Source organism: Rhinolophus hipposideros (genome assembly GCF_964194185.1).
Source record: "Rhinolophus hipposideros genome assembly, chromosome: 14".
Taxonomy (NCBI): Eukaryota; Metazoa; Chordata; class Mammalia; order Chiroptera; family Rhinolophidae; genus Rhinolophus; species Rhinolophus hipposideros.
Window position 1 is genome coordinate 20,342,724 of NC_138060.1, and position 15,010 is coordinate 20,357,733.

At 36.2% G+C, this 15,010-nt stretch overlaps 1 protein-coding gene across 22 annotated transcripts in view; it reads left to right on the forward strand.

Annotated features, from left to right (window-relative positions):
• The window catches only part of PBRM1 (polybromo 1), a 95,082-nt gene that overhangs the window by 28,298 nt on the left and 51,774 nt on the right, over positions 1-15,010 (forward strand). For 12 of the 22 annotated variants that reach the window (XM_081073364.1, XM_081073352.1, XM_081073345.1 and 9 more), the window contains 5 exons: positions 223-364; positions 1,785-1,882; positions 3,965-4,009; positions 9,951-10,227; positions 14,076-14,181. In XM_081073364.1, coding sequence (XP_080929490.1) covers positions 223-364; positions 1,785-1,882; positions 3,965-4,009; positions 9,951-10,227; positions 14,076-14,181 — 668 coding nt within the window. The remainder of the gene's footprint in view (positions 1-222; positions 365-1,784; positions 1,883-3,964; positions 4,010-9,950; positions 10,228-14,075; positions 14,182-15,010) is intronic. The other 10 variants (XM_081073365.1, XM_081073359.1, XM_081073362.1 and 7 more) reach the window with 1 other exon arrangement.

Consider the following 15,010-nt stretch of genomic DNA (forward strand, 5'->3'; position numbering starts at 1 on the left):
TTTGTTCTTTTGGACTTTCAGTTAAACTGTCATATTGCCTAAATATAATGGTACTTTTGCCTCCTCACTTTATATCTTGAAAATGTCACTTCCAGGCCTCTAATCAGAATCATTAGTAAAGATACCATCTAGTGCTTATCAGGATTTTGCACTAAACTTTCAGGAAGGATGTTTCATAATTTTCAAAATGGAAAATTCTAACCATGTGTTTGTCTTTCACAGAACAAAGCTAAAGAACCAAGAATATGAAACTTTGGATCATTTGGAGTGTGATCTGAATTTAATGTTTGAAAATGCCAAACGCTATAATGTTCCCAATTCGGCTATCTATAAGCGAGTTCTAAAATTACAGCAAGTCATGCAGGTATGAATTCTTGGTTTTGCTAAATTGTTGTATGTACCGTGTTTCCCTGAAAATAAGACTTAGCTGGACCATCAGCTCTAATGCATCTTTTGGAGCAAAAATTAATAAGACCCAGTCTTATTTTACTATAAATAAGACCGGGTGTGATGTGATGTGATGTGGGGTGGGGTGAGGTGGGGTGGAGTGGGGTGGGGTAAGGTGAAGTGAGGTGAGTTGAGGTGATGTTGGGTCTTAATGTTAATTTTTGCTCCAAAAGACGCATTAGAGCTGGTTGTCCGGCTAGTTCTTATTTTCAGGGAAACACAGTATAACCGAAATAATTTTACACATTTTGAGTGTGTTCTTTTAAGATGTGTGCTTTCCCCCAGCAATATATCACATTGTTCATTTCAGCCACAAATATTGCCAAATATTTTTTTAGAGTAGTCGGGATCATGTAGAGTAGGAATAATAGTTTAGATTGGGTTATCTTGGTGAGTAGAAGAAGCAAGGATTGATTGTATCCCTTCAATCACAGGTGATACTCTATCATTTAAATTTTCTTTCTTTTTTTTTTTTTTTTTTAATTTTATTTCTTTGATTCTAGACTTTGTCTCTGTTGAAGCAGAGTTGTTCCTAGGAGAAAGGACATCTTAGGGCTAATTAATCATTGTACAATGTGCATTAGTTTATCAGATCCTTTCTAAGAGCATACCTTGGAGGGTACCTGAGGTCATGGGTCATCTAGGGGTTTTTAGACAAAAAGTCATAGATATAAATTAAAAATTGTCTACCTGTCAGTTTTTGACACTGTCTTTCTGGAAAGAAAAGCTCAGACCAAGGAAGGAGCAAAAGCAATTTTAGATCACCCGTAGAATCTTCATTTTGTATGGTCCACACTGTGATCAATGCTGTGGGTTTCAAGTATTTCCTTTTCAGTATTCTGTATGTATTCCTTAAGTCTGCTGTGGTTTGGCTTTCAGCTGTGTTTGGCAGAAAGTCTTTAAAAATGCATGTGTTGAAAAGTAGATCTTCTTTCACCTCTCACATTAAACTTTCTTCTTAGTCACACTGTTGCTTAAGAAGTCAAGCATACCAAAGACCATCTTTGAATTGGCTTTACTTCAGTATGGCCAACAGAGCAAGATGCTCCTATAACTTGCCTCAGTGCTTTTAACAAGTCAGTGCCTTTTGTAGTATTAAATGCAGTTTAGCTAGTGTTGATTCCTCAACTCTCTGGATTCATTTTATTAACCTACTTTTTTGTCATGCATGCTTTTGTTAAATTGGGTTACTGAAAATGTTTAATGACTAATTTTATGCGTCCTACGTGCGGTTGTATCTTTCTAAGTAAATCTCCTATGTCTAGCTCTTTAATATTCATATATTCTAGGAGTGCTCAGCAGAGTGAGCTTGACTCCCAGGATCTGCTCTGTTTTAGGCAAAGAAGAAGGAGCTTGCCAGGAGAGACGACATTGAGGATGGAGACAGCATGATTTCTTCAGCCACCTCTGACACTAGTAGTGCCAAAAGAAAAAGGTATACGCTCTCCTCGTAGATGGAGACATCTTCTCAGTTTCTATTTATTTTGTTTTAGATAAGTGCAGGAAAGGTTTTTGTAAGCTATCCAGTAGAATTCTCTTACAAGCTTTGAATGTTTGATTACATGTCTTCTTATAATTCATTTTTAAATTGTATGATTAGTGTTTTTTTGTATGTGCAAGGATGTGCATATTGCTTTTAGATGATATAGATAAAAGTGACAACTACTTGTATAGATTGGTAAAACATGTTATTCTTTCTGTCATCCAAGTTATTTTGTTTTAATATGGCATTTAAATAGTGCCACTTAAATTAATTTAGGTAATTTTTACGTGGTGAATTACAAAAAATTGTTACCATCACTGTAGTGAAGTAAGTCATTACTCTTACCGTTAATCTGATCTTTACTTGCCATTTTAAGGATGTCATATTGTAAAATAGCCAGCCATAACTTCTTGTAGTTCATAAAATGTTAAGCTAGATATTTTTTCTTTTCTTCCTAACCTTTTTCTCAATTTCCCTAACCCTTTCTTTCTCTCCCGGGTCTTATGGAAGGGGACCTTACTGTGAGTTTCTGAAGCTGGACTCCTATAAAGAATCATGCAAGACCATCTCTTTTCTATGCCTCCCATATGGAATTTCTCTGGCTTGTTCTTTGTGGAACACCATATTCTCCCTCAGCCTTAACTGTCTCACCATCTTTTAAGCCTCAGTCCATCCAGGGCGACTACCTTAGACAAAGAATAAGTTAACCATGACTAGCAGGGCTTCACAGATTCAAAACTGAATGAAGAAGTCATTAGTAACTGTTGACATAGTTCTGTTCATGCATTTATACATCTACTAATACCAGAGGATTTAAAAGGTGGTTTAGAAGAGAGAAGCTATCCTGTCTTACCCTCTTATAAATAGCATTTGGGAAATTGTTTTTTAGAAAACGACTTTGCTGTGCTATGCCATAGTAACCAAATTGATTGGTGTACCTGAGACGTGAGTCTCCTCCATTACTGGCCTATGAATTTCGTCCTTCCAAGTTCTTAATTCCTTGTAATACCAGGGACAATGGAGGAAAAATGTGAAACAAATCAGAGACATCAAATCAAGAACATCTTTGAGTATAATTATATAACTCCACTACTGCATCACCTGTGTTTTCCAGATCAGTCACCAATCAAAGATAAAAACTTCTCAGGCAAAATAAGGTAATGGAGGCAAAAGTGATGGTTCAATTATTGCCAACACTGAATGAAAAGAGAGATCTTAAACTAGTTAAGTGTTAAGAAAACAGTTCTAAGGAAGCATTAGCCCAGGCCAGATCCTTAAAAATTAGCAATCTCTGGCATGTAGTTTGTGGGACAACCCAAGTTTATTAAATGAAAAATATTACTCTTAAAACCTCCCATAAAAAGAAAACTGAAATTGAGCATTATGTTCTTGAAATAATAAAATTCCACTGCAGACAAAAAGTCCCTTTATTAACATGTTTCTTGGGAAGTGTTTTGTATAATAAGGTGAAAAACAGAAATAAGAACAAGTATAAATCATAGCTAAAGCAGTAAAAGAACACACAGGTTTGAAATACAGGCATGAGTGGATGTTAAGAGGTTGAGAGAAACAAGTTCTATACTTTAGACTATGACAAAGAAAATAACATAATGAACCTTTTAGAAGGTAATTATGTTAAAAGGTTTTGGTACGAAATACACTTCACCAAAAATTCAGGCAGCCTGAACTTAAGCTTGTCCAGAATAGTCAGCACCAAGTTTTCCAAGTACCACGTGACTTGACTCCTAAGTATTATGTTTAATTCTGTCTTTGCCTTATTTTTTATTATTAAAGAGCATGAAAAAAATTTAATGTTGGTATGTTCTCTTCATTCTGGGAGTGCATTCTTCTCCCCCACCCCTCTACCCAAAAATCTACTTGCTATCTTCCATGTTAAAATGTTCCAAGTGTTCTTAATATCTTTTATTTATTGAAGAATTCTTTTTTTCTCAACCGTATTTGGTTTAAACATGACCCTCCGATGTTGCTTATTTTGTTTCTCTTCACATGTAATGTTTGTTTCTGCTTTCCCAGGAACACTCTTGACAGTGAGATGTTGGGTCTCAGGAGGCTATCCAGGTGTGCAGTCCTTTTTTTATGCATAAACATATTTTAAAAGTGTAACCTTCTGTGGCATGGTTAGTACTGATTAGGTGAAAAGTGAAGCCTTCAGCATGTGAAATAATGGTTTTTATTTGGGTGCCAGTTTATTTTATGAATAAAGAAAGCAGTATGATTTTAGAAGCATAGTTAGTAAAATAAATTCAGAATTAGTTAGCCTAGATAGGTTCAGGAGCCTTAATTTTCTGGTAGCTTGGCAGGGGAACAGCAAGCCCTCTCACCAATCACTCTGGCTGTGCTTCTGTAGCAGAAAATAGAAACGGAATATGGCGGCATTGCCGGTGTCCAGGGGCTAGCGGGTGCTAATTCCCTTTAAGGGATGCCTTTTCTAGATAAGGGGATGGTGTAGAGATCAGAATCAGTGTTGGCAATCCACGTGACGTTGGTCTATGTTGGCACCTATTATTGGATTAGTGCTTCTCAAGCATGAATACATTTCCTCAGTCTCTGATCTTGTCCATGTTTTATTTCTTTAAAAGCATCCATTCTTTTGTATGTTACTTAGGATTTTAAAAACAGTCTATGAGTTGCTAAGTTATAGTCCTAGTAATCATTTTGTGGTTGCTTTTATTTTTTTCCTTGCCATCTGGCGTTCGTGGAGTGTCAGTTGCTTACAGAACACCAGACTCTGCTCTTACAGGTCATAAAGGAGAATTCTCAGTCATCGCCTCACCTGCCAAGAACTTATTGGCCAGGAAAAGAGGCAGGTTGAAAACAAATGAAACTATGTACTAAAATAATGACATAAGGTACACAAATGTATAGTTGTATAGAAATGTTGCATGATTTCCCTACTATGCTTTTCCTTGAAAGTTAGGTGTTCTAAACTTGTCTATGTGTTGCTACCGTATGTAGTCCAGCCTACAAAATTACTATGTTATCATTATAGTCTTCCTAATATTTTCCTTAAGAAAAGTTTTCTTAGTAATATTCTTTTTAAAGTCCATGGGGTGTATTTCTTTTATATCATTCATAGTGTATGGCACCGACTTTGGGTAGTAGTAGAAATAGAAATGCAGGGCATCATGGAGTAGTGTTATAGCCCCAAGTTCTAGACCCTAACTCCCCAAGTTCAAATCCCAGTTCTTATTAACTCTGTGATCTGAGCCTCATCTCAGTTTCCTCATCTGAACAAGGAGTTGATGACAGTACCTGCATTGGATTGCTGTGAGGACCCAATTGGTTAATGTGTTTAAAGCCCTTAGAACTGAACCTAGATGCAGTAAGTACTCAATGAATACAGCTCTGATTATTTTCTGGAAGTAGTTTCTGTTGACGTCAAGATTTGAAATCGGTAGAATTCATTTGTTTTTAGTCAGATGTTACAAGTCTGGGGAAATACATTAGAAAAGATGAATAAAAAGGTTTTATTCCTTGAAGACTTGAAGATGAAATGTAGCAAGTCTTGAAAAAGAAAGAACCTTTGTGTTTACTTAGCTTAACAGCAGGTACCACTGAAGCTCTAGGTCCAGGGAGTTAAATGCTGGGATACCTTGAAGTCCATGAACAGAGTTGACTTTGATTAGAGAGGCTCCTGGTAAGCGCTAACTTGGAAAAGGGAAGGACGTGATAAAAATTAGCAGCGTGGTGATCAGCTAATTCAAATCTCAGTTATGATTACTCACTTTATGGTGTTAGGTATTCAGTTGACCTAGCTAAGCCTCCATTTTTACATATGCAAAGTTGGGATAATCGTTGTACCTGGTTCTCAAAGTTTGAGGATTAAATGAGAATGTATATGTAGTGCTCAGCGCAGTCACTGGCACATGATACAAATGTCAGCTGTAAATATAAGTAGGACTTTTGTGAGTATATATACAAATACACATAATAATAAATAATAGCTTCAGGGGAAGAATAATCATGAGGACATTTGAGAAAGGGATCAGCCACAAAGTACAAGGGTTAGGACCGACACTGCTGTGAAGAATTGGAAGATCAGATCTAGAAGGGCGATGGAGATCCTCTAAAACTTGGTGATAAACTAAGAGAAGCAAAAAGTGACAGTAATTCCAGTGTTTCAGGCTGGATGCTCGGAAGGCACACAATTCTGAGAGTTTAAATTCTTGGCTTAAGGATAGATTTTTCTTTTCTCATCTGTTGTTATTCTTTGGGGTTTTTTGTTTGTTTGTTTTTTGGGGTTGTTTTTTGGGAGTCGGGGATGGTGTTGATGGTGGTCCTAGAAAATCAGGGATTCAGAACAGAGCTTTTATAGCTTATAATCTTTGTGCAAAGTAGAAGAAGCACCCATTTCTCAAGACGCTTGACTCATTTATTGGAAAATTGCTATAATATACTGCTTTTGTTAGTACGGCCCCATTATGGACTATCTCCTGTAAAATTCTAGAATTGTATGTTTATTATAACAGTGTCTGTGATCTGAATTGGCATCCCCTTAAGTGCACAAATAAACAGCCCTGGTTTTGAACTCCCTTAAGGTGTATTTTACTTTACTATGTTCCAAGGTACTGATTAAAATAAGAAGATTGAGTATACCACTTACAAGGTCTGGGATTCAATTTTATGCACCTTTCCCATAATGGGGAAGAAGAAACAAACTTTACAGTTAGTCTGAGAAAGGAAGAGCAGTAGGATACATAGAGGGGTTCTAGCAAGAATCTGGAAGTAAAGTGATATTGAAAACAGTAACCAAAAAATATCAAATAGGGGAATATGATAGCTGTCTTTTTGTAATGTAGAGTTTATCTAATTTCAAAAAGTATTTGAAGTTACTTTCAAAAGTCAGATATAGTAAGGTTTGGAAAAAGAAAGCAGATGAACCAGCCATCCAGTCTAATACAGTTACTATAAAAGAGTAAGTAGGTTAGCTCTGCTTTTCTTCCGGCAGCCCTGTTAAAAGTAATGGGCCAGTAGTTCTCAGTCTCAAAGGCAACTTAAGGACCTGGGAAAATGTAAACAAAATAATAAAACTGTATTGGTTCAAAGATCTTAAGTTACCCTAATAACAAAAGTTGCTTGCCTTTGAGGATGGAAACCAGTTACACATCACTCTCTTAAAGTGTGAATGATTGGAAAAAGGGTTCTATTAGTAATGTAAGTCCTAAAACAGTAAATTTCAGTTATTACAGTAGTTTCTTAAACAAAATTAGATTTGACATTTTGAGCGTGTCCCATTCAAAGCTGCCTAGTGTCAGAGTTACTCAAGTTGGAAAATGAACCACTCGCCATTCTTTTACTTTTGGGCATTTCCCCTAAATTTTAGTTGAAAGATTTTCTTCCTTTTTAAAAAATCTCATAAAAATCTGTCCTAGACTCACTCTCAGGTGAGTATTTGTAGATTCATGCAGAAAAGCCAAATGGTAATTGGGAGTGGTGTGCTGGAACTAGGAAGCAAACAGAGTTGCTCTCCTTTTGGTCCACGGAGGGGCCTCAGTTGAATTGTTTTGCTTGGTATTCCTGGAATGAGGAGTGATTTCATTTTGAGTTGATTTCATTCGTTATTGAAGAGGTCTTTTAAACTCAGAAGTTGAAAATTGAATTTCTGAGTCTTCCTTTTGAACTTCAGCCCCCACAAGTGAGACCTAAAGAAACCACATCTGACTTTAGTAGTTTTAAGTATTCTGTGATAATCAAAATCAGGTTCTAAAATTTTTCTTTAGAGGCTTCCTGATAGTTAAAGTCATCTGTGTTCTAATCTCTGACTAGACGTGGAATTCTGTGATTTTGGAGCTTTGTCCCAAGTTACTTTTCCATTATCCACTTGCTAAAGTCCTAGACAGAGAGACCTTCCTCTCACTTCATTGCCCCAGGATGCCTCTTTGGAGAAATGTAATCGTTTCCACTAGATGAAACTTCTTCTGCATGACCGTCATCTAATAATCACTTAATTGACATAGAGACACAAAAACAATGAGAGGAGAAAATGGCAGGGATGATCCCAATTCTAGGAAACGGGGGTCTTTTTCTCTCCTAATAGCATCACTTTCAGGTTGCCTTGAGCTCCGTGATGCTCGGAAGACACACATTTCTGAGAGTTTAAATTCTTGACTTAAGGATAGATTTTTTTTTTCTCATCTGTTGTTATTCTTTGGGTTTTTTTGTTTGTTTGTTTTGGGGGGGTTTACGCATATTTGGAACTATAAGAGAAACTATCTGGCCTTTGGCTTCTTCAGGACCCAGCAGTAGAGCGAATGGTCAGAGGACTAGACTTAGACCCATGCAGTCACATAATTTACATCAGGAATGAACTGCCTTCCCTTTATAAGATAGGAAACAGATAAAAAATACTTACCTCTAAGTGCTACATTATGGGATCTTAGTGAGTATCTGTTAAGTAGAAATGAAGTCATTAAGTCTTCATTTTCTTTTTATTTCTTCATTCCTTTTTATTACCTACTTGTCTGTTCACTTGGATACTGCTGGTTCAAGTCTGCTGAGAATTTCCTTTTCAGCATCCTGAAGACATAGCAGTGAGGCAGAAATCATATTGAAGATTCATCAACTTATTCACTGGGCAACTCACCTTGGGCAGGTCGTTTCGCCTCTCAGGCGGTTTTCCACAACAATTAGGAGACTAGCCCGTATGTCCTCATGCCCCACCCTTTTTTAAGATTTTATTGGGGAAGAGGAACAGGACTTTATTGGGGAACAGTGTGTACTTCCAGGACTTTTTTTCCAAGTCAAGTTGTTGACTTTCAGTCTTAGTTGTGGAGGGCGCAGCTCAGCTCCAGATCCAGTTGCCGTTGCTAGTTGCAGGGGGCGCTGCCCACCATCCCTTGCAGGAGTCCAACCTGCAACCTTGTGGTTGAGAGGACGCTCTCCAATCAACTGAGCCATCTGGGAGCTCAGCAGCTTAGCTCAAGGTGCTGTGTTCGATCTTAGTTGTGGGAGGCAGAGCCCCCCCATCCCTTGCAGGAGTTGAGGAGTCAAACTGGCAACGTTGTGGTTGAGAGTCCACATTCCAACCGATGAGCCATCTGGCGAACTAGGAGCTGAGTGGCAGCTCAGTGACTTCATTGTAGTTGCAGAGGTCGCAGCTCACTGGCCCATGTGGGAATCGAACTGGCAGCCCCATTGCCCAGAGCTCGTGTTCTAACCAACTGAGCCACCCGTTCGCCCCTCATGGGCCCCTTTTTAATTCAGGTTCTAATCTATGGTCCCTTGTTTTTTGTTCCACACTACTCACATGTTTGTTAGCATCATGTCCAACTGGTGGAATTTGGAGAATAATACAGGGATTCACACGGAAGTATGAAAATTTACTCAAGAGTTCAGATGAACTGCAGACCATTTATTCTTTAAAATAGGTTGGGGTTGTGTAATAATGCTGATGGAGGGAGGGATCAGAGACTGACCCTGACAGAATAAATGCAAGAGACTTGGACCTGCTATAGAGACACCAGTCTGGCAGACAGCCTCCCTTTGTTTTCTGGTAATCAGGATACATAGGTGTTCATAGTGGTTGTCTTAGATGGAACACTTTTTTGCATGTGTGTTTGTTGGGTTTTGTTTGGTTTGGTTTTTGGTTTTCTTTTGTTTGTTTTTTTAATGAGGATTGTTAAAAGGTGTAGGGAATCAGTTTTATTCCATTTTTGTTCTATTCTTAAAAACAAGAAATATATTTCAGTTGATAAGATTTCGTTTTCTTTGGCTGTCAGATAGGATCTTTCTTCAAGCATTGCATTTCATAAATATTTTAAACAGGTCTGTCTGGTGTTCATTGGCTGCTCCTGCCACATTTGGAAATTTTCCTAATATTTGCTTTTAGCTTCCAGCATGTTTATGTGTTTGTGGCCTATGTAATCAATAAATTGTAATTGTTATGAAGTACCTGCCCAAGAGATTAATTTGTTTCATTTCATGTTCATCCTTGTATTAAAAAAACACACAAATTGAATCTGTTCTCATTTTTCCCCTTTTCTACCTCCCCCCTTGACAGTAAAAAGAACATAAGAAAGCAGCGAATGAAAATCTTATTCAATGTTGTTCTTGAAGCTCGTGAGCCAGGTTCAGGCAGAAGACTTTGTGATCTGTTTATGGTTAAACCATCCAAAAAGGACTATCCTGATTATTATAAAATCATCTTGGAGCCAATGGACTTGAAAATAATTGAGCATAACATCCGCAATGACAAATACGCAGGGGAAGAGGGAATGATAGAAGACATGAAACTGATGTTCCGCAACGCCAGGCACTATAACGAGGAGGGCTCCCAGGTACGGACGGACAGGAATCCTGGCACAGACACGTTTTCTTCTGGATGCTCATGCAATAATGCATTTTGAGAGACAGGTCCAGACACCTAACTTAGGTTATTCTCAGTGACTAACTTACTATTTTGTCTATTCGTAATTGTTTCAAATGGGAAGGCAGTACATTATAAAGGTTAAAATTTCATAGTCTGTAATCCTAGATTTGAATCCTGCTCTGCCATTCCCTGTGTAAGCAGCTTTTCTAAACCTAATTTTTCTCATCTTAAGTTGGGAATAATAATATTGCATGCATCAGGGCTACTACAGTGTTTAAATGAGATAATGTGTACAGAGCATGTGGCATCATGCCTACTATTCGAATAAGCACTCAAATGAAATCAGACGGCATTAAAATCTTTCATCATTGCTATTACTATCCTCAATAGCCATACTTCTTTCAAGGATTTTCCATAAAATGGTATGATTATATAAGAATGAGAATATTCCCATAAATGCACCTCAAAATAATTGATTTTGTTATGAAGTGTCTTGATTTTCAGTTTTTTTATCAGTGTAGCTAAGATACATTCTTGATACTTTTTCTATTTCATATCCTTTACTTTTTCATTGAGGTATAATTGACATATAACATTAGTTTCAGGTATACAACATGATTGGATATTTATATATGTGTGTGATATGACCATATGATTATTTTTCATTTTGTTTATGTGGTGTATCACATTAATTAATTTACAGATATTCAACCAACCTTGCATATCAGGAATGAATTCCACTTGGTCATGGTGTATGATCTTTTTAATATATTGCTCAATTTGATTTGCTAATATATATATATATATATATATATATATATATTATATAGTGAAATGATCACAGTAAGTCTAGTTAACATTGCTATCCATACATAGTTACAAAATTTCTTTTCTTATGAGAACTTTTAAGATCTACTCTCTCAGCAACATTCAAATATATAATACAGTATTATTAACTGTAGTCACCATGCTGTACCTTACATCCCTATATTTACTTTATACCTGGAAGTTTGTACCATTTGACCACCTTCACCCATTTCACCCAACCTCACCTCCGGCAACCACCAATCGGTTCTCTATCTGTGAGCTTGGAGGGTTTTTTTTTTTTGTTTTTAGTTATTTATTTTTAGATTCTCATATAAGTGAGATCATATGGTATTTGTCTTTCTCAGTCTGACTTATTTCACTTAGCATAATACCCTCTAGGTCCATCCATGTTATTGCAAATGGTAAGATTTCCGTTCTTTTTTATGGCAGAGTAATACTACATTGTATAAATGTACCACAGTTTCTTTATCCAGTAGTCTGTTGTTGGGCATTTCAATTGTTTCCATATCTTGGCTATTGTGAATAGCACTGCAGTAAACATAGGGGTGCATATATTTTTTCAAATTAGTATTTTGGATTCCTTTGGATAAATACCCAGGAGTGGAATTGCTGGGTCATAAGTTAGTTCTATTTTTTAGTTTTTGAGGAACCTCCATGCTGTTTTCCATAGTAGCAGCACCAATTTGGAATCCCACCAACAATGCATAAGGGTTCCCTTATCTCCACATCCACACCAGCACTTGTTGTTTGTTGATTTATTGATGATAGCCATTCTGACTGGAGTGAGATAGTATCTCATTGTGGTTTTTATTTGCATTTCTCTGATGATTAGTGACGTTGAGCATCTTCTCATATGTCTGTTGGCCATCTGTATGTCCTTTTTGGAGAAATGTCTATTCAGGTCCTTTGCCCATTTTTTAATTGGATTGTTTGATTTTTTGGCATTGAGTTGTATGAGTTTTCCGTAAATTTTGGATATTAACCCCTTATCAGATGTGTCATTGGCACATACCTTCTCCCATTCAATAGGATGTCTTTTTGTTTGTTGATGGTTTCCTTTGCTGTGAAAAACTTTTTAGTTTGATGTAGTCCCATTTGTTTATTTTTTTCTTTTTATCCCTTGCCCTAGGAGATATATCAGTAAAAATATTACTAAGCGTCTCTGAGAGTTTACTTCCTATATTTTCTTCTAGGAGTTTTATGGTTTCAGGTCCTCCGTTTAAGTCTTTAATCCATTTTGAGTTTATTTTTGTATGTGGTGTAAGAAGGTGGTCCAGTTTCATTTGTTTTTTCATGTATCTGTCCAGTTTTCCCAACACCATTTATTAAGTAGACTGTCTTTACCCCAGTGTAAATTCTTGCTTCTTTTTTCATAGATTAAATGACCATATAGGCATGGATTTATTTCTGGGCTCTGTGTTATGTTCCATTGATCTATGTGTCTTTTTATGCCAGTACCATGCTGTTTTGATTTCTATAGCCTTGTATAATTTGATACCAGGTAGCGTGATACCTCCAGCTTTGTTCTTATTTGTCAGGATTGCTGTGACTATTTGAGGTCTTTTATGATTCCATATAAATTTTAGAATTGTTTGTTCTAGTTCTGTGTAAAATGCCATTGGTATTTTGATAGGGATTGTGTTGAACCTATATGTTGCTTTGGGTATTATGGACATTTTAACTGTTTTTCTTTTCCATGAGTGTGGTATATGTTTCCATTTATTTGTATCTTAAATTTCTCTCTTGAATGTCTTATAATTTTATGAGGACTGGTCTTTTACTTCCTTGGTTAAGTTTATTCCTAACTTTTTTTTTTTTTGATGCCATTGTAAATGGGATTGTTTTCTTAGTTTCTCTTTCTGATAGTTCGTTATTGATGTGTAGAAATGCAACCTATTTCTGAATACTAATTTTGTATCCTGCTACTTTACTAAATTCATCAGTTCTAATAGTGTTTTGGTGGAATCTTTGGGGTTCTCTATATAAAGTGTCATGTTATCTGCAAATAATGACAGTTTTACTTCCTCCTTTCCAATTTGGATACCTGTTACATCTTTCTTGTCTGACTTCTGTGGCTAGAACTTCCAGTATTATGTTGAATAAAAGTGGTGAAAGTGGGCATCTTTGTCTTGTTCCCGATCTTAAGGGGAATGCTTTTAGCTTTTCCCCATTAAATATATTAGCTGTGGGCTTTTCAAATATGGCCTTTATTATGTTGAGATATGTTCCTTCTATTCCCACTTTGCTGAGAGATTTTGTCATAAATGGATGCTGGATTTTGTCAAATGCTTTTTCTGCATCTTATTGATATGACCATATGATTATTTTTCATTTTGTTTATGTGGTGTATCACATTAATTAATTTATAGATATTCAATCAACCTTGCATATCAGGAATGAATTCCACTTGATCGTGGTGTATGATCTTTTTAATGTATTGCTCAATTTGATTTGCTAATATTTTGTTGAGGATTTTTGCATTTATGTTCATTAGGGATATTTGCCTATAGTTTTTTTTGTGTGTGTGTGTGTGTGATGTCTTTGTCTGGTTTTGAAATCAGGGTAGTGGTGGCCCCGTAAAATGAGCTTCTCTCCTCCTGGATTTTTTGACTATTAGATATTTTTAATTTTCATTGAGCTAAGTCTGCTTCTTTGAGGGTCCAGTAGAAATTTATGAAGAAAACAATACATGTAAATAAGTTTCAAAACTTCTGTAAAAACTTAAAATGATTCTACTATAGTAGTTCTCAGACTTTATCATTCATGTCTGCATAAAGTTTGAGAATCACCTGGAAAGCTTAAACAACATACCAATTGAGGCTTAGGCCTTCCTCACAGAGATGTAATTTTGTTGCTCAGTAATGTTCTCAAGCTTTATTTGTTTAGTTCCAAACTATTCTAACCTGTGTTTTTAAAACTTCTTTGTGGATGCATATTTCAATAGAAAGTGTTTTAGAGAATAATTTTAAATATATTTATGGAATATAGGTATACAACGATGCACACGTCCTGGAGAAGTTACTCAAGGATAAAAGGAAAGAGCTGGGCCCACTGCCTGATGAGGATGACATGGCTTCTCCCAAACTCAAGCTGAGTAAGGCAGCTTCATACTTTGTTATTCAGTTTAGTTTATCAAGGACAAATTACTGATTTACTGAAATAATGTTTAATTAATTGATGAATGTATTTGAATTTGCACTCCAGCATGGAGTTTCTTCCCTTCTCTCAAGCATTCTGTATTTTAAGTAGTTAAACTGTGGGAATACGATATAACATTAATGGTTTTGCTAATTTTCTTTAGTGCAGTGGACATTTTGTAAGTGTTAAATAGTAAGAATAGATATTTTTTCTACATACAATGCCTAGAAGAGTATAGTGTCAGATTTTGTGTGTGTGTGTGTTTGTTTGCTGATGACTAGAATTAAAAATGAATCCCAGCAGCTTCTCCTAGATAGAATTTGAGAGGTTAGAGATGCCAAGCCACTGTACCGGAAATTAATTCAGCTGTCTTCTGTGTGGTCTGTGGGTGGTGGTTTTATTCAAAACTGGGGGGAGAGAAGACAGTAAAATAATATCATTGGGCTAAACAAGAAGTTTCTGCCTTATTTAAAATACATAAATGAAGCAAATACCAACAAATGATAGTGGTGTTGTCGTACATTTTTTATAGCCATATTTGCTGAAAGGGGGAAAATCAAACAGACCCTACTTTTTTTATATGAAATGACTAAGCTGAATTTTACAATAGCTTTGGGTATGACTACTAAGTGATGATTCCTTCTTGTTAAGGTATTTATCTTTCAGTGAAACTATACAAGTAGGAATGAAAACCTTTTTTTTAGAGACACAATGCCTTTTAAAACTAGATCTAATTGTATAAATTGAGTTAGGAAACTAACGATCGATTGATCAATAAATGGATA